Source organism: Moschus berezovskii, chromosome 22 (assembly GCF_049115385.1).
Source record: "Moschus berezovskii isolate FMDL1 chromosome 22, NW_MosBer_1.0, whole genome shotgun sequence".
NCBI classification, from domain to species: Eukaryota; Metazoa; Chordata; class Mammalia; order Artiodactyla; family Moschidae; genus Moschus; species Moschus berezovskii.
This window is the reverse complement of record NC_142481.1, coordinates 15,271,569-15,290,988: the sequence shown is the minus strand read 5'-3', so window position 1 is coordinate 15,290,988 and position 19,420 is coordinate 15,271,569. Positions and strand designations below refer to the sequence as shown.

General features: G+C 52.3%; 1 protein-coding gene across 5 annotated transcripts in view; it reads left to right on the top strand.

Moving 5' to 3' along the window:
- The window catches only part of RYR1 (ryanodine receptor 1), a 127,895-nt gene that overhangs the window by 4,141 nt on the left and 104,334 nt on the right, over positions 1 to 19,420 (top strand). For all 5 annotated transcript variants that reach the window (XM_055412238.2, XM_055412236.2, XM_055412235.2 and 2 more), the window contains exons 2-20: positions 1,747 to 1,866; positions 2,728 to 2,832; positions 3,891 to 3,965; positions 4,047 to 4,125; positions 4,554 to 4,666; positions 4,990 to 5,083; positions 6,523 to 6,616; positions 6,732 to 6,806; positions 7,294 to 7,450; positions 7,602 to 7,766; positions 10,128 to 10,249; positions 11,033 to 11,228; positions 15,045 to 15,180; positions 15,263 to 15,358; positions 15,444 to 15,562; positions 16,446 to 16,579; positions 17,042 to 17,283; positions 17,809 to 18,001; positions 18,946 to 19,162. In XM_055412238.2, coding sequence (XP_055268213.1) covers positions 1,747 to 1,866; positions 2,728 to 2,832; positions 3,891 to 3,965; positions 4,047 to 4,125; positions 4,554 to 4,666; positions 4,990 to 5,083; positions 6,523 to 6,616; positions 6,732 to 6,806; positions 7,294 to 7,450; positions 7,602 to 7,766; positions 10,128 to 10,249; positions 11,033 to 11,228; positions 15,045 to 15,180; positions 15,263 to 15,358; positions 15,444 to 15,562; positions 16,446 to 16,579; positions 17,042 to 17,283; positions 17,809 to 18,001; positions 18,946 to 19,162 — 2,532 coding nt within the window. The remainder of the gene's footprint in view (positions 1 to 1,746; positions 1,867 to 2,727; positions 2,833 to 3,890; positions 3,966 to 4,046; positions 4,126 to 4,553; positions 4,667 to 4,989; positions 5,084 to 6,522; positions 6,617 to 6,731; positions 6,807 to 7,293; positions 7,451 to 7,601; positions 7,767 to 10,127; positions 10,250 to 11,032; positions 11,229 to 15,044; positions 15,181 to 15,262; positions 15,359 to 15,443; positions 15,563 to 16,445; positions 16,580 to 17,041; positions 17,284 to 17,808; positions 18,002 to 18,945; positions 19,163 to 19,420) is intronic.

Below are 19,420 nucleotides of genomic sequence, written 5' to 3'. Positions count from 1 at the left end.
TCCGGCTGTGTGACCTCAGGCAAGTCACTTCACCTCTCTGGGCCCGTGTTTCCACAGGTTCAAATACTAGGACTTATCTCAGAAGGTTGTTTATTTTACCTACATTTTTAATTTATTTCAAGCTTAGAGAAAAGTTGTGAGGTTAGCTCAAAGGACTCCCATGTGGCCTTCAGTCATTTCCCCCAGATGTTAAGATGCATTCCTGTCCCTTCTCCCTCTCCCTCTCTCCAAATGTCTTTTCCTAAACTGTTTGAGAGTAGGTTGTGGACATGATAACCTTAACTCCTAAATCCTTCAGTGTCTGATTCTTAAAAAACAAGGGCTCTCTCTTACAAAGGGGAAGATGATGGCTCAGATGGTAAAGAATCCTCCTGCAATGCTGGAGACCTGATTTGATCCTTGGGTTGGGAAGATCCCCTGGAGAAGGGAGTGACAACCCACTCCAGTATTCTTGCCTGGAGAATCCCATGGACAGAGGAGCCTGGCGGACTACAGTCCATGGGCCTCAAAGAATCAGATACAGCTTAGCGACTAACACTTGGTTATTGTTGGTGGTCTCACAAAACCACAGCACGGTTATCAAAATCAGGAGATTTCATGGGAACTTCGCTGGTGGTCTGGTGGTTAAAACTCCACAATTTCAGTGCAGGTGACATGGGCTCGATCCCTGGTTGGGGAACTAAGATTCCACACGCTGTGCGGCATGGCCAAAAAAAAAAATCAGGAGATTTCCTACGGCTGTGATACCATCATCTAATTCACAGGCTGTATTCACCTGTCACCAGCTGTTTCTATACCGTCTTTCCAGCATCTCCCCTTCATCCAGGATCCAGTCCAGGCTCTGGCACTGCATTCAATAATCACTAGACAACACTCCTTAAATGATAACTACTATTAAAACAACCCACAAAAGAGAAGTTAGAGAACACTGAGATTAAAAGCCATTTAACTCCAGGCGCCCATATTTCCCATCCTTGTGGACCCCCACCTGGGAGTCCTCTGGAGCCACTTGGCATGGGTGCATGCTAAGTTGCTTCAGTCATGTCCAACTCTTTGCAACCCCATGGACTGGGGTCGCTCGGTCGCGTCCGACTCTTTGCGACTCCATTGACTGTATCCCACCAGGCTTCTCCGTCCATGGGATTCTCCAGGCAAGAATACTGGAGTGGGTTGCCATTTCCTTCTCCAGGGGATCTTCCCAACCCAGGGATCGAACCCAGGTCTCCTGCATTGCAGGGAGACGCTTTAACCTCTGAGCCACCAGGGAAGCCCATGGACTGTTGCCCGCCAGGCTCCTCTGCCCATGAGATTGCCCATGATTCCAGGCAAGAATACTGGAGTGGGTTGTCATGCCCTACTCCAGGTGATCTTCCGGATCCAGGGATAGAACCCGCGTCTCTTAGGTCTCCTGCCTTGGCAGGCAGGTTCTTTACCAGGGCGCCACCTGGGAAGCCCGGAGACCATTGGACTGGAGTTCAAATACCAGCTCCTCCTCTTATCAACCATCTGGCCTTGAACAAGCCATGTCCCCTCATTGAGCCTCAGTCTTCATATATTAACACTGGGATGACACTGGTTCGGATCGCATGGGGATTTTAGAAGCATGTAGCGCCCTCAACACGAGCCCCTACTGGATAGCTGGCGAGGGGGGCCGTTACTAGTAGTATCTTTTCCATGAGGGGAAGGGGTGGGCCGGGGGGCGGTGTCTTTGGGCGGTGCCGCCCCTGACGCTCCGCCCGCCCCCAGGACGACGAGGTGGTCCTGCAGTGCAGTGCCACGGTGCTCAAGGAGCAGCTCAAGCTCTGCCTGGCCGCCGAGGGCTTCGGCAACCGCCTCTGCTTCCTGGAGCCCACCAGCAACGCCCAGGTCTGTGTGGGACAAAGGGAGAGGGGGTCTGACGAGCAGAGAGGCCGGGACCTGAAGAAGGGGATCTCGGGGAGTCTGGAGAGGGGGTGCTCTCCCCACGAGGGAAAGGGGCAAGGTCTAGGGTGGGCGGAGGTCTGAAAAGGGAGGGCGGGGGACGGAGGGCCTTCAACCCAAGGCAGAAGGGCCGGGAGGGTCGCGGGTGCTAGCAGGGGGCTGACTAGGGAGGGGGCTGGAGGCTGAGAAGTGGAGGGAGTTTGGGGTCTGAGCCTGAGGTGTACTCAGGATCTGAGGGAGGAGGTGACCTGGGGGGATGGGGTTGGGGCTGGGAGAAGGAAGGGATCTGGAGACTGCCCGAGGAGGCGGCTGGGGGCCTGAGGTGCCTGGGGTGGGAGGCTCAGGGGGGCGGTGTGAAGCTGGACCCGCCCCGGGGCATTTGAATCCGGGACCGCCGTTGTCTGAGGCCGGGGCAGGAGCTAGGACTGTCTGCTGGTGATGGCGCGAGGTGGGGGTTCTCTGCGGGGAGGGCCAGGAGGAGGCTCCAGGGTTGGAATGGGCGCAGTGTGTCTGCGGGGGGCGGGCGGGGGGCGGAGCTGAGGCCTCCTATGAGATTAGGTGGGGTGAGGAAACTTCTGTGAGGTTCGAGAGGGAAAAAGGGGCGTGCAGGAGGAGAACAGAGGTATTTCCTGGGATGTTGGCACGGATGTGGGGTGTCTGAAGTGAGCGGCAGAGGGCAGGGCTTCTTGGAGGGTTGGGGTCAGGTCTGGGTCTCTAAGGGGTGGTATTTAGATTAGGGGCAGGGAATGCACCAGCATTTTGGAGCTTTCAGGGTTCCATTCACCTCTCCCTACCCGCCACCCCCAGAATGTACCCCCCGATCTGGCCATCTGTTGCTTCGTCCTGGAGCAGTCCCTGTCTGTCCGAGCCCTACAGGAGATGCTGGCCAACACTGTGGAGGCCGGCGTGGAGGTGAGGCTCCCTGCAGGTGGGATGGGTGGCAGGAACGGGTGGGAGGACCTGGGGGTCATTTACAGTCCTCTCTTCTTCCTCTCTCTGCCCTGACCCCGCAGGCCCTCAATTTGGATAAGTGGGTAGGTCTGGCCTTGGGTGTCATCTGTTCTTGCCACCTCTCCTGACCCCAGGCCTGCCTCTTGGGCCCACATCCTGCACACAGGGGTTGGGGGTCTCCCCCACCCCGGTTGTCAAGATCTGTGGAGCCCAGAAAAGGCCAGGCAGGCAGGAAGGAAGGGGGTGGGAGCTTTCGAGCCCCCTGTTCCCCCACCTGCTCCTTCCTGCTCTTTTCCATCCTTTTCCTCCAACCCCGCTCCCAGCTCTTCTCCGCATGGGACCTCTCCCCTCATCACCTCCTGCCACCCCAAGTGTGGGTCCCCCTCTGGTCCAGGAGTGGGTCCGCCATGTGATCACGTGGCCCCATCACATGGCCCCCTCAGAGCATGGGCATGTGATGGGCATGTGATGGGGGCATGATGCCTTCGAGCACCTGGGTGCATCCACCCCTCCAAGAGGGGCTGAGTCTCCTTGTGCCCGGGGGTAAGGGGGTGGTGGCAGCACAGGGCAGGTCTCTATCGACGATGCTCCAGTGTAACAACTGACAGGACAGTACTGGTGCACAGACGTGTTATGGCGGGTGAGAGCAGAGGGGGCCACGGTCCCTGGAATATGAGACACGGGGGCTTCCCTGAGTGACCCTAGGTATCTGAACCTCTGGAAGAGGGCTTCAGCTCCCTGCGTGACTTTGGGGCCTGGTTAACAAGTTGAAGGAGGCGAGGAGGGCAGAGTGGGCTTTGGGGAATATAAACCAGCCCATCCACAGGCTTCTCAGAGACCAGAACCTTTTTCCCTGTGGCAGCAGGTAATCTGAGGCAGAAAATCTGTTTCTGGTCTGAGCTGAGTTTTCTTTGAATCCAGGCCTGAGCATGGTATTTTCTGGGGAGCATATTCCCCCTTGGTAGGCCAGATGTTTCGGGGGGGCCTATTCTCACTCTGTGCCCTCTGTGCCCCCACAGTCGTCCCAGGGTGGGGGACACAGGACACTCCTGTATGGCCATGCCATCCTGCTCCGTCACGCGCACAGTGGCATGGTGAGTGCAGCCAGGAGGGGGCGGGGTGGGGGGTGAGGGGGCAATGCCCACCAGGAGGCTGACTCCTCGCTCTAACCCTAGTACCTGAGCTGCCTCACCACCTCCCGCTCCATGACTGACAAGCTGGCCTTTGACGTGGGACTTCAGGAAGATGCGACAGGTACAGGGGGTGTGGGGGAAGGGGGTGTGAGGGGGACACCGCAGGCAGCAAGCTGGGGTGCAGAAGGTCTGCAGGAATCCGGGAGTGGGCAGACATGGGGGACTTTGGAACTGAGAGTCTTGGGGTGTGGATGGACATATTCTGGACAGAGAGACTTGGGTAGACATGGGGGAACTCTAGGCAGAGAGTCTGAGGGTGGGAATGGGAAACTGTGAGGCAGAAATAATAGGAGAATTTGGGGAGGAGGGTTTGGAAGGCTTCGTGGCTGGGACTACCTTGAGGAAGAGCATTGTTACCCGGAAAATTCCATGGACAGAGGAGCCTGGTGGGCTACAGTCCAGGGGGTCGCAAAGAGTCAGACATGACTGAATGACTGAGCACACACGCACAGTGTGTGCTCAGAGAGCCCTTCCCGCTCCCACCCATAGGAGAGGCCTGTTGGTGGACGACGCACCCAGCCTCCAAGCAGAGGTCAGAAGGAGAGAAGGTCCGAGTTGGTGATGACCTCATTCTTGTCAGCGTCTCCTCCGAGCGCTACCTGGTGAGCAGTCCCTCCCCCGCCACAGCTCCTACTGCCCCCCAGGGTTGGGGGTTCATGGGATCCACCCCATCTCCTCATCATGGGTTTGTTTGTTCTCTGGCCCCAGTGTCCTGACTCCCAGTTTCTGGTTTCCATCCAATTTCTGGTTTCCATCCAGTTTCTGGTTTCTGATGCCCCATTTCCTGACTTGATCTTGGTTTCCTGATTTGTGACCTCTAATTTTCTGCTGCCCATTTTTTGGCTTCCACCTTCGTTTCTGACTGACTCTGGAACTATTGTTCACACCCTATCATCTCTGATCCCCACATCCTGGTGGCCCCCAGCACCTTTCGACAGCCAGTGGGGAGCTCCAGGTTGACGCCTCCTTCATGCAGACACTGTGGAACATGAACCCCATCTGCTCTGGCTGTGAAGAGGGTGAGGACCCTGGGATTCTAGACCCTAAGCAGATACCCCCAAAGCAGACCTCCAACATGACTCCTCAGACCCCAAATCTAGATCTCCAAATTATAACCCTCACTCTTAGATCTCTAACTGAGCCCAAGTCTGAGACTCTAGAGCTCAAATCTCCAAACTGATTGTCAGATTCTAAATTTCAGACCCCAAAGCTTAGATGCCAAACTCAAGTCCTAGAGGTCAGACCCCTAAACTCAGATCCAAAGCTTGAAACATTAAATTTGGAGCTTATCCCTTAGACTCAAGGCCTCTAAAGGCAAGCACAAGCTTATCCCTCAACCCCCAAAACCAGCCCCCCAAATTCAAACTCAGATCTCCAATCTAAGACTTCTAATTCAGACCTCAAACTCAGCCAATCAACCTCAGACCTCCAACTTTTACCTCAAATCTCCAATACCATCTCCTAGTTCAGACTGCCATGCTAAGACCCTAAATAAACTGTGGCCCCAAAACTTTGACCCCAAATCTCACACCTCAAACCTCAGGGCCCTAAGCCAGACCCAAGCTGAGACTCAAGTCGCAGATAACAAAATTCAGGCCTTAATCTCAGACCCTGATACTCAAATCCACCAACTTGTAACTACAAAGCTCCTATCTCCCCAGACTCACCCAAAAGTTAAAACTTTCAAACTTCAGACCTCAAACCTCAGATAGCCTCAGACCTCCAAAGTAACACTCAAAATTCAGATCCCAACTTCAGATCCAGCCATTGTACTTCTAAACCCAGGACCCAAAGCAAGCCCTGAAACTCAGACCCCAGTGTCAGGAGATATTAGATCCAAATCTCTGATAACGTTTTCTGCTGCTGCTGCTGCTAAGTCACTTCAGTCGTGTCCGACTCTGTGTGACCCCATAGATGGAAGCCCACCAGGCTCCCCCATCCCTGGGATTCTCCAGGCAAGAACACTGGAGTGGGTTGCCATTTCCTTCTTCAATGTGTGAAAGTGAAAAGTGAAAGTGAAGTCGCTCAGTCGTGTCCGACCCTTAGCGACCCCACGGACTGCTGCCTACCAGGCTCCTCTGTCCATGGGATTTTCCAGGCAAGAGTACTGGAGTGGCTTGCCATTGCCTTCTCCTAACGTTTTCTGACCCAACCTCAAAAATCCAAACTCAGACTTTTAAACTCCAGACCTGCAAACCTCCCAACCTCAGCCCCAAACACCCAGACCCCCAAAATTAGATCCCCCACCTCAGACCCCAAGTCTCATGCCCCCAGCTCAGGCCTCAAACTGGGCCCAAATCTGACTATGACTTTGTAACTTCAAACTCAGATGTCTTATTGCAGTCCCCCAAACCCGGCCCCCAGCTTCCCACAGGGCAGAAGGAAGGCCCTCAATTTTGGTTCCAGATCTTTTGGGGGCTCCAGGTCCCCGTGACCACCTGCCCTTGCTTCTATCCAGGCTATGTGACTGGTGGCCATGTCCTCCGCCTCTTTCATGGACACATGGATGAATGTCTGACCATTTCCCCTGCTGACAGCGATGACCAGCGCAGGTCTGGGCTTGGGGACAAGAGGGTCTGGGGTCTTGGGGCTGGGGGGTGGGTGGCAAAATTTGGCTGGGGGGACTGGACCCTGAACCCTTGACCTCGCTATCTTCCATGTACCCAGACTTGTCTACTATGAGGGGGGATCTGTGTGTACCCACGCCCGCTCCCTCTGGAGACTGGAACCACTGAGAATCAGGTAGGGGTTGGGTAGGGGGAGGCAGGCTGCGGGGGGTTGTAAGGGGTTCCTGGGGGGCCTGGGAGGAAAAGAGAGTTTTGAAGGAAGAGCTGAGGAAGAGACTGGAGGGTTCTGAGGGAAAATCTTGGGTCCCTAAGGGAGTAATGAAGGTCCTTAGGGGTCCTGGGGGTGATGAGGGTTCCTGAGGGAGAGATCGGGGGTCCTGACTGAAACTGTGGAGAGTGGAGGGGAGAAAATGACAGATCTGGGAAACCTGGGTGCACCAAAGTTATCCGGGGAAGCTCTGAGGAAGCGATGAGGGCCTGAGAGAAGTTCGGGGTTCCTGAGGGAGACCTTGGGGTCCTAAGAAAGATCTGAGGGCTCGGAGGAAGGCTTGGGGCCCCCTGGAACAGGGCAGAGAGCTTGAGAAGGTTTCAACAAAGCCTGTGGTGTCCATTGGGAGAACTGGGGGGCCCTCTGACCCCCAGCTTGTCCTTACCCTTTGCAGTTGGAGCGGGAGCCACCTGCGCTGGGGTCAGCCGCTCCGCATCCGGCATGTCACCACTGGGCGGTACCTGGCGCTCGTTGAGGACCAGGGCCTCATGGTGGTTGACGCCAGCAAGGCCCACACCAAGGCCACCTCCTTCTGCTTCCGCATCTCCAAGGTTGGTGCAGTCAGGATGCCCCTGCTCACCTGGAGCTCTAAATTGCACTCCAGCCCCACCTCACACTTTGCAATCTCGTGTGTGGTGGGGGTGGGGCTCCCCATTAAACTCACAGGCAGAGAAGGCTGACCTCTGACCCTTGCCCCTGTAGGAGAAACTGGATATGGCTCCCAAGCGGGACGTGGAGGGCATGGGCCCCCCGGAAATCAAGTATGGGGAGTCACTGTGCTTCGTGCAGCACGTGGCCTCAGGTCTGTGGCTCACCTATGCTGCCCCGGACCCCAAGGCCCTGCGACTCGGTGTGCTCAAGAAAAAGGTGGGTGCCTGGAGTGGGGAGGGGTGGGCTGCAGGCTGGGGCAGGAAGGGGACTGGGGGTGGTCATGCTTGAACCTTCAGGTTTTGAGAATGGAATTGAGAAGAAGAAAGACTGAGAGAGAAACTGAGGTTGAGAGACACAGGAAAAAAGAAATTATATCTATATGAATATATAGTGGGAGGGAGGTTCAAGAGGGAGGGGAAATATGTACGCTTATGGCTGATTTTCATTGTTGTACGGCAGAAACCAATGCAACACTGTAAAACAATTATCCTCCAATTAAAAATAAATTAAAAAAAGAATGAAAATAGAGTGAAACATTTTGGAGGATTTTTTCAAATTATACTAAAAGCTAAAAAGATATGTCCTTTGGCATAAGTAATTCTGATGTTAGACATTTATTTTAAGGGAATCACTTGGATAATTGTACAAAGATTTGGGTATATTTATCAATGTAAATGTTCAGTTAAAAAATAATATATATATATATGAAGAGAGAGAGAAATATAGACAGACATGAAGACACAAAAATAGAGAAAGAGAAACAGAAATAAGAAAAGACAGAGATGGAAAGAAAAAGATGGGCAGTAACAAACAGAATAATATCCAACCAAGTATTGAGTACCCCAGTTGTTCTGGATGTATGTGTGGAAAAATAGGCAAGCTAGATTGACCTGTTCCCTGCCTTTCCCATGCTCAGACAGTGACTAAACTGACTCTAATGAAGTACATAGTTTTACAACCGAACAGTAGGAAAGCTATTAGTACTTTTGATAGAGGGAACAGCATGTGCAAAGGCCTTGAGGTTGGGATGAAGTTGATCTGTTGCAATCACAGAAAGGAGATCTAGTTTGGCTGGAGGAGAGTGAGCGAGGGGTGGATTATAGAGATGAGAGCAGAGAGGGGATGGGACCAGACTATGTAGGGCCTTGTGGGCTGTGGTGATGGAGGGAGTTGGGGGGGAATCTTGACTTTTACCCTGTATGAGATGGAGCCACAGGAGAGTTTTGAGCAGGCCTGGGGGTGACCTGATTAAGGTTCACAGGGTTCCTGAGCTGCTTGTGGGAACAGACTATGGGAGTGAGCAGAGCTGGAGGAAGGAGATGGGGCGGGAAGGGGCAGGTTGGGGGTGACAGTGGACAACACAGGAGTTTCTGTGGAATGAGGAAAAGGGGCAGAGTCTGGTTGTATTTTGAGGGCAGAGCCAACTGGATTTTGTGACAGATTGGATATCAGGGTCAAAGGGATAGGGATTAAGGATGAGACCATTATTTTTGCCCTTTTTGTCCTGAGCAACTGGAAGGAGGGAAGTGCCATTAAGCGAGTCAGGGACAGCCAAGTGTCAGCTCAGGAGAACAGGCCCCAGTGCCGAGAACAGAGATATGCAGTAGACTTGCTAAGTGAATAAGTGGGAAGACTAGAGTGGCACCTGTTTGTAAAAAAAAGTGAGGCCTGAAGTTGGATACAGGAGCAGAGGATTTAGAGACAGACTTGGACCAGAGAAGGGAATGTGGGAGTTGTCGGCAAGTAGATGATATTTAAAGTTGCTGGACTGGGTTGGGTCCTGGGGAGGTCAGCTCAGGGGAAAGTCAGCTGCCGTGATGGGCTCACCCTCCAGAAAGGTGTGCAGACATTCTGTCTGGGACATGTTAGGTTTGGCGTGCACTAGGGCTTTCTGATGGGGGCGGATTTTAAATAAATAGGAGATACAAATGGAGAGGGTCTGGCCTGGACAAGATAAAGACAGGGAGAGAGTGAAAATCAACGACGGACTTAAAGAGAGAAAGAAAGACAGATGCTTGGACTTACCTGGTAGTCCAGTGGTTAGGAATCCACCTGCAGATGCAGGGGACATGGGTTGGATCCCTGGTCTGGGAAGATCCCATGTGCCTTGGGGCAACAAAACCTGGGCACCACAACTACTGAAGCCTGCACTCCTTGACTTTGTGGTCCACAACAAGAGAAGCCTCCGCAATGAGAAGCCCACACATCACAATGAAGACCTAGCACAGCCAAAAATAATAAATAAATAAAATTAAAAAGAGAGAGAGATGGAGATAGAGAGGGAGGGAGGGAGAGACAGTGTGGGATAGACATGAGAGAGAGAGAGAGACAAAGGTGGACAGACACAAAGAGAACAGAGACAGAGGGATGGAGAAAAAGGAGAAAGCTAGAGGGAAAAAAGAGAGAGGGATTGAGGATGAAAGACACAGAGACAGATGGAGAGGGATGGTGGGGGACTGGCAGAGATCTGGTGAAAGATGGGGGCAATCAGGGGGCTAGAGTCTGGGTGGAGGTCTGGGGAGCATGGCCCTGAGTGACTGGGTCTCCTTCCTGACTTCTCTGTTCCACCACTGCCAGGCCATTCTGCACCAGGAAGGCCACATGGACGATGCACTGTCACTGACCCGCTGTCAGCACGAGGAGTCTCAGGCTGCCCGCATGATCTACAGTACTGCCGGCCTCTACAACCACTTCATCAAGTGAGCCACCAGCCTGCCCTACCCTGGGGGGCCAGGCCACACCTTGACCTCCATGCTTCTGGAGTTCTTGTGCCTGTCCATTACATCTCTACCTCTGACATTCACATGTCTGACATAGATAAACTCCTGACCTCTGTACACTTGGGGCTTCCTTGGTAGCTCAGCTGGTAAAGAATCTGCCTGCAGTGAAGAAGACCCCGGTTCAATTCCTGAGTTGGGAAGATCCCCTGGAAAAGGGATAGGCTACCTACTCCAGTATTATTGGGCTTCCCTGGTCGTTCAGATGGTAAAGAATCCACCTGTGATGCGGGAGACCTGGATTTGACCCCTGGGTCGGGAAGATCCCCTGGAGAAAGAAATTGCAACCCACTCCAGTATTCTTGCCTGGAGAACTCCATGGACAGAGGAACCTGGTGGACAGTCCATGGGGTGGCAGAGTCAGACACGACTGAGCGACTAACCACAGCTATACACTTGACCCCTAATCTGTCCTCTACCAGTCATGACTTAGACATCACATCCCTGATCATTACCTAGTTAAACACCCCTGACACCTTAGACATCCCTTAGCCGTGACCTATGCTTGCATGACGTGTCCTACACAGACGCTTTGCCCTTGGCGACTGTGTGAGCTCAGGCCGATGCCCCTCTATCCCTGCGCCTCCGTCTCCCGCTCTGTTAAACAGGTGTTTCTGTGGGAGTCCTGCGAGGACTCGGGGTGGGAGGGGACGGGACTTGCACAGTGTTCCGGGTCCCTTGCTGACCAGTGCGTGGTCCCCACAGGGGCCTGGACAGCTTCAGCGGAAAGCCGAGGGGCTCGGGGTCCCCGGCGGGCACAGCGCTGCCTCTCGAGGGTGTCATCTTGAGCCTGCAGGACCTCATCGGCTACTTTGAGCCGCCCTCCGAGGAGTTACAGCACGAAGAGAAGCAGAGCAAGTTGCGCAGCCTGCGCAACCGCCAGAGCCTCTTCCAGGAGGAGGTAAGGCCACAGCCCTGAAGGGCGGGGCCTGTGAAGGGGCGGAGCCTGCCGGGCCTGGAGAAGCGGTGGTCTGAGAGGCGGGAGGCAGGAGGAAGGACCTGTCCTGTGTGAACAGGGCGGGGCAGCGGGTCATCAGGGACACGCGAGGGGGCGCAGTCTTGAGTGTCCGGACCGAGCGGTGGGCGTGGTTTTGATGAGGGGCGGGGCTGTGGCAGAGCCGGGGTGGAGCCTGTGAAAGTAACTTGGGACCGGAGCCTGGAGGCCCCGGGCAGGACTTGTTTCCTTTCGTGGGAGGACGCGGCGCGGTGAGGGTAATCTCTGAGCCAAGGCAAGCCTGTGGAGGCAAGGCCTGAGAAGTCAGGCTGAGCTTGCTGGCCTCAGGGGGCGGTGTCTGTAGGAGCGGAGCTTGCAGGGTGGGAGGACAGAACCTGAGTGGGGCATGGTGGGGGGCAGGGCCAGAGAGGTTTTCGGGTATCAGGTGGGTGGTGTAAGGAGGGACTTCAGCTTGAGTCAGAGGCTGGGAGTTTGTGTTTTACGAGAGAGACTTGGTGGTCTCCGCTCGGCGAGAGGTCTGAGTGGGAGGGGCCGAGAGAGGTGGGAGGCTGGGGCTGATATTTCCACACGGTGATTGAGGAGCATTTTCAGTTAGGGTCTTCCAGCTTGGGCCCCCTTCCTCTTCAGGGGCTTCCATTCTGATGGGGGCGGCAGACTTAGAAATGATAATACTAACAATAACAAAATTTATGGCGTGGGATTAGTACGCACAAAGCGTTTGGAACAGTACCAGCACATAGAAGATGCTATATTGACCGTGGTTATTATTACCGAATTTAGCCCTGACCGTATGTTATGGGTTTTGTATACCTGACATCCTCCCCATAACCCCATGGGGGGTTGTAATTCCTATATTGCAATGGGAATTACAATGGGTCACTGAGTCGCAGAGAGATTCAATAACAACCATTTACTGAACAGTACCAGAGGGATTATAGTTGTCAACAAAACAGAAAAATCCATGTCCTTGTGGAGCTGACATGGCAGAGAGGATAAATGATCAATAAAATAGGAGGATTATAGGGTATTTTAGAGGATAATAAGCGCTAAGGAGAAAAACAAAGAGGGCAACAGTAGAGAGTGCTGGGGTTGTTGCAATTTAAGGTAGAATGGTCAGGGACTTCCCTGGCAGTCCAGTGGCACTCCCAACGCAGGGGATGCGGGTTCGATCCCTGGTCAGGGAACTAGATCCCATTTGCCACAACTTAAGATCCCATTCCTGCAACTAAGACCTGGCACAGCCAAAGAAATAAATATTAAAAATAAATAAAACAGAATGGTCAGGGAGGATGACTTGAATGAAGATAGGCAGCTACACCTACACCTAAGGAAAGGGAGATAGAACAAGTACAGGGGCCATGAAGTGGGAGTGTGCTTGAGAGTTTCCAGAATAATGAGGAGGCTGAATTGACCGGAGCTGGGTGAGCTAGAGGAAGAGTGGGAATGGGTGAGCCCGGAGAGGTGACAGGGCCAGGCCATGGTGAGGACTTTTGCTTTGGGAGTCAGAAGAGTTAGGTCTTTGAAAGTCACAACTGGCTTGGGGCAGAACCACTCTGTTCTGTGTGGTTCCACACAGAACCAGCTGTGAGGGTAATCTCTGAGCCAAGGCAAGCCTGTCACAACAGTGTGACTCCAGCTGTTTGTGTTCTCTACCATGAGGCACTGCATCTCTTACCATGAGCCCAGAATGTAGATACAATAGTTTTCATAGCAGCCTTATTGTTTATTACTGCTGGAATGAATCCACAAATGTGGCTTATCCATATGATGTCTATGGATGCCTCTCAGCAATGAAAATGAACAAAGGACAACTGCATGAGACAATGCTCTTCATCTTTTTTGAACAAAATATTAATTTTTTTATTTGGCTGAGCTGGGTCTTTTTAGTTGTGACATGTGGGATCTATGGTTTTGGCATCTGAACTCTTAGTTGCAGCATGTGGGATCTAGTTCCCTGACCAGGGATTGAACCTGGGTCCCCAGCATGAGGAGAACAGAATCTTAGCCACTAGATTACCAGGGAAGTCCCACAGTGCTCTTAATCTTAAAATCTAGTATTGAAGCAAAAGAGTCCATGTACAAAAGAATACTTACTGTATATGTCAAGTTCAAAAACAGGCAAAATGCCGCTAGACTGTTTACCAATATACATACAGGTTGTAAACATAGAGAAGCAAGGAAAGAATTTCCATACAAGTCAGGATGACAGTAATCCCTGGCTGAGAGGGTTGTGTAATCAGGAGGGACATCGAGGTGACTTCTGGGTGGCTGGCAATGCTCTCTTTCGAGGTTACACAAGTGTTCTTTATATTTGCTAAACTATAATCACTTAATCTTTATTATTTGCAGATACTATCTTTGCAAATGTGCCTACTTGCTCAAATTTATTTGTAACCTTCTCCCCCCCACCACCAAATCAATACTTGCAGTGTATTTGTGGTCATTTGTGGACATGTACAGAGAGGAAAAAGTTTAAATCAGCTGATGCCATGTTTCCAGTTGAGGTTGAACAAGGTGACAGCCTGCCTTTTTATTTCAACTCTCACCTGTAAACAAGCGTCCTTTTCATATTGGTATATTGAGAGCCACACTTCATATTTTTGCGCTTTTTGTTAATTTTGTTGATTAAAATGGCCCCTCAGCACAGTGGCAAAGTGCTGTCTTGTGTTTCCAGGTGCAAGACGGCTGAGACGTACTTTACTGAGAAAATACATGAATTACAGTGTTGTTGGTTGTGATTTTAATGTTAATGAATCAACAGCATCTATTAAACTGGTGTCTTTAAACAGAAACACACATAAAACAAGAGTGTGTATTGATTGCTGGAAATGTGTTCAGAGACTCAGAGACTCCCTGTGTTTCCTCTTTGAGCCATGATTCTCAGGATTCACTAATTCAGTGCTCATGTCCACTATACAGAACTTAGCTACTGTGAAAATCAAGAATTGATTGTGCATTTTTATGTGCTTTTCTGTATATCTGTTATAATTCAAAATAAAAGAAGACAAAAGGTTAAAATGTTTAAAAGGAGAGAGAAAAGGCAAACATCTCTGATGGTTAGTATGGACAGTGAGCTGGGCCAAGTGGGACCAGGAATAGGATGCTTGGAAGTGGAAAGGAAGGAAAGAAAATGCTGGAAGAAGAAGCACAGATTCAGTCCTGATGTTAATAGGGATGTGTTATGTTGGGGACAGAGGCAGAGCAGGACAGAGTCAGGTCTGGGGAGCCGAGGAGGAGAAGAGGGAGATAGGAGTGAAGGTGGACATGGAGCCTGTGGCTCTGATTTAGCATTATTTATGTATTTATTTGGGCTTAGCTGGTAATGAATCCACCTGCAATGCAGGAGACTCTGGTTCGATTTCTGGGTTGGGAAGGTCTCCTGGAGGAGGGCATGGCAACCCATGCCAGTATTCTTGCCTGGAGACTCCCCATGGACAGAGGACCTTAGCAGGCTACAGTTCATGGGGTCACAAAGAGTCGGACACAATTGAGCGACTAAGCACAGCACACATGTATTTATTTATTTATTTGGCTGTACCTTACGGCATCTTAGTTCCCTGACCAGAGATTGAACCCATGCCCTCGCAGTGGAAGTGTGGAGTCTTAACCACTGAACCACCAGAGAAGTCCCTGTGACTCTAGTTTAGATCTGAGAACACACAGTCACTAACTACTGAAGGAATATGAATTAGCAAATTCAAGAAAGGTGAGGAAGGGAGGGCCTGGGGTCCCTGTGATGACCCCCTCTTTTCTCTATTCCAGGGGATGCTCTCCTTGGTCCTGAATTGCATTGACCGCCTAAATGTCTACACCACTGCTGCCCACTTTGCTGAATTTGCAGGGGAGGAGGCAGCCGAATCCTGGAAAGAGATTGTGAACCTGCTCTATGAAATCCTGGGTGAGGGGCCCCAGTCTGGACTCCCCCTTGAATACGCCAGGTTCCCAGTCCTACGGGATCTGACCTCTCTTTCCACCTTCAGCTTCTCTGATCCGTGGCAATCGTGCCAACTGTGCCCTCTTCTCCAAAAACTTGGATTGGCTGGTCAGCAAGCTGGATCGGCTAGAGGCCTCCTCGGGTAGGAGAATCCACAGGGAGGGGATGGGGACTTGGGGGAGGGGAGGGCTGCATCCGTGTCGCCTCTCATGCTGGTCCCTGTGCAGGGATCCTGGAGGTGCTGTACTGTGTCCTGATTGAGAGTCCGGAAGTCCTGAACATCATCCAAGAGAACCACATCAAGTCCATCATCTCCCTCCTGGACAAGCATGGGAGGAACCACAAGGTTGCCCCCTCATCCCCTGAATTCTGAACCCTGACCTTTCCCTATGGCCCTCAAATTGCCCCCCCTCTTCCCCAGTTTGTCCCTTACCTGGACTCTCCTGCTACAAACTTCCATGTCAATACTGAGTCTTCAACTCGTGGTTCTTAAATGAACTCTGGGCCACGTCAGATGCTTCATTTGATCTTTGAAGCAGTTTATTCAATTTCTAACTTTGCAGTCTTTAGTGGGAGCTGCACAGATACCCTCCAGTTTGCCACAAGTGCTACTGGTTCCCACAGAATTATTTCTAACCACCTCAGATACTCGACTGCAATGCAGGAGATCAAACCCAGGTTTGATCCCTGGGTTGGGAAGATCCCCTGGAGGAGGAAATGGCAACCCACTTCAGTATTGCTGCCTGGGAAATTCCATGGATAGAGGATCCTGGCAGGCTACAATCCACGGGGTCACAAGAGTCGAAAACTACTGAGTGCCTAAACCACTAAACTACCACCATCACCTCACACATTTACATTATCCACCTGGGCCCTGAAGACTCTCCACTAATCTAAGAACCTCATCTTGATCCCTGTGCTCTTCCCCTGACTGACCCTTTCACTCTTCCCCCGACCTCTCACCTGTTACCGCAGTCTCCCGTTCCTTACATTGCTGATGTCTTATCCCAACTCAAATGGCCCCTCGCTTCTCGCCTGATCTTTCCCTTTGACCCCAGTCTCTCTCAATGATTCCTGACCTCCCACTTACATCACCTCTTCTCAGTCCAAATCCTTATCTCCCATCCCGGCACGTCATCCTTCTGGTATCCCATCCTGGGTCTTCCATAGACCCACCTCCCCCGCTTCTCTGGTGCCCTCACACCCTGACCTCTGACCTTGACCTCCAGGTGCTGGATGTGTTATGTTCCCTGTGTGTGTGCAATGGCGTGGCCGTGCGCTCCAACCAAGATCTCATCACTGAGAACTTGCTCCCTGGCCGCGAGCTTCTGCTGCAGACAAACCTCATCAACTATGTCACCAGGTCTGGCCCCTAACTCCTGACTCCAGGACTCAGAACCTCTCCAGCCCCTCCCTGTCTCCCGGGTGGGTGGGCCTTCCTCCACCTCCCACCCTGGGACTTAACACCGGTCCCCACGGCTGTCCCCAGGTCATCCCTGGCTTCTCACAGCTCTTGTCCTCTCTCTGCTCCATTTCTGCCTCTGTCTCTCCCTTTCTTTCTGTGATTGCTCTGTCTCCTCTGTCTCTATTTCTCCTCCACCTCTTTTTCCTGGGCTCTCTTCCACCTCTCTTCTCTGTCCTTTGATGCTTCTCTCCCTCTGCTTTCTCTCTGCGTGTGTCTCTCTCTGTCTCCATGTCTCTGCTTTTCTGTTTTTCTTGGGTATGGATCTCTTGGTCCTTCTCCCTTCCCTTCCCGCCCCCCACCAGCCTGGGTCTCCTTTCCATCTCTCCTTCACCCTCCTCTCCTGTTCTGTCTCTCCTGTAGCATCCGCCCCAACATCTTTGTGGGCCGAGCAGAGGGCACCACGCAGTACCTCAAATGGTACTTTGAGGTGATGGTGGACGAGGTGGTTCCATTCCTGACGGCTCAGGCCACCCACCTGAGGGTGGGCTGGGCCCTCACTGAGGGCTACAGCCCCTACCCCGGGGGCGGCGAGGGCTGGGGCGGCAACGGGGTCGGCGATGACCTCTATTCCTACGGCTTTGACGGGCTGCACCTCTGGACAGGTACCTGGACCCTTCTAGGGGACCCTCAACCCTGACCATTGACCCCAGGGTTTCTAAGGGTCTCACTGCACACCTTGGGGTTCTTGGGATCTTGACCCCCAAATAGGCTAACTTTGACCGCTTTACTCCTCATTTCCCAAGAACCTAACCCTAGACCTTCCAGAATCTTGGCCCTCACCTATTTCTTCATAAGCCCCAGAACTCTGATCCCATAGGAAGTCTGATCTCTAACCTGAGAGATCCTAGAAAACTGCCCCGATTATTATGACCTCTGATCTTTGACTTCTGACCCCAAAGATTCCAGAATCCTGACTCCAGGACAGCTTTAATCTCTGACTCCTACACCTCTCAGGAACCTAACCTCAGGGAAACTTGACCTCTGCCCCTAATCTCTAAGAGCACTTGACCTTGGAGATCCTAAAATCCAGACCCCGCTGGATCCTCTAATATCTACCCTTGTCTCCTGAGCCCACTGGTTCCACTGGACCTCTGACTTCTGATTTCTTCCCGGTGATCCTGGTGCAGGACACGTGCCACGCCTGGTCACTTCCCCTGGGCAGCACCTCCTGGCCCCTGAGGACGTGGTCAGCTGCTGCCTGGACCTCAGCGTACCGTCCATCTCTTTCCGCATCAATGGCTGTCCCGTGCAGGGGGTCTTTGAGGCCTTCAACCTTGATGGGCTCTTCTTCCCTGTTGTCAGCTTCTCGGCTGGTGTCAAGTAAGGACTCATCCCTGCCCCCTTGCTAGTCTTCAGATCAGGGCCTGTCCTAAGACAGTTTCTGCAGGCACGCCATGGCCTTCTATGGGGTCAGGACCCAGCAGCCTACCCTCAGGACCAACGAGCAAGACCCCTGTGTGAGGGTCACCGTGACACACTCCATGTCCTCCCAATGACCTCCGCTTCTCCCCAATCTCCGTGTCCTCAAATTTCACAGTGACCTTCAAATGATTAATAAGTTTCTTCCAGTAACCTCCCAAATGAACCTCTGACCCTCCCAATTATTCTATGCCATTCTAATGACCTCCAAATGATTTCAAAATCTGAACGATGATCTTCCAGTGACCACAAAGCCTCCCAATGATCTTGGACTCTCCCAATGACTCCACGCTCTTAACAGCTCCTCAATGACCCCAACTTCTGCCAGCAATATTCTAAAAACTCCATAATCTCCCAGCTACCCCTCAATGACCACAGTTATTTCAAAGACTTCACAGTAACCCAGTGTTTTCCCAATGACCCCAAGCTCTGTGTGTGACTTCTCACCATTTCAGCAGTAATTATGGTTTCTCAACGTTACACCTTGAAAGTCTCAATGACTTCTGGATGGCCTTCTTCTTGGTCTACCCCAAACCTTCTGGTATCTCTAAATGCTCTCTTGACCCAGGACCTCCTCCAAAGGACCTTCCTGTGATTAACTCCTTAGTGACCTGGCCCCCACTTTACTTTTTTTGACTTTCTAACAATTCCTATTGCCTTCTGACAGTTTCTTTGACCTTAGACTTTCCTAACTCCTAAAATCACCTCTGTGACCCAATGACTGTCCACTGACCTCAGGTCAACCCAGCACCTCCCACCAATTCCAGGATTGCTCCCTTCCCCTCCCTGAGTACAGACTCTGCTCGGTAAACTGCCCTCACTAGTGACCCCACTCTCCCATCTAGAGTGCGGTTCCTCCTTGGTGGCCGCCATGGAGAATTCAAGTTCCTCCCTCCGCCTGGCTACGCCCCTTGCCACGAGGCTGTGCTCCCACGAGAGCGACTCCATCTGGAACCCATCAAGGAGTATCGGAGGGAAGGGCCGCGGGGGCCCCACCTGGTGGGCCCCAGCCGTTGCCTCTCACACACCGACTTTGTGCCCTGCCCTGTGGACACCGTCCAGGTACTGCCTGCTCTGTAAGGGTTTCCTAGAGTGGCAGACTCCCTTAGGAGTCAGTGGGGTAAGCAGCTGAGCTGGAAGCTGGGGACCTTGTTGTTTGACAAATGGGGAAACTGAGGCAGGAGGGAGGCAAAGGAACCTCTCTAGGCAGAATCACAGTTTCAGGGGGTCCTCATGATAGCCCCCTAAAGAAAGGACTATTATTGGGACTTCCCTGGTGGCTAAGGCTCTGAGCTCCCCACACAAGGGGTCCGGGTTCCA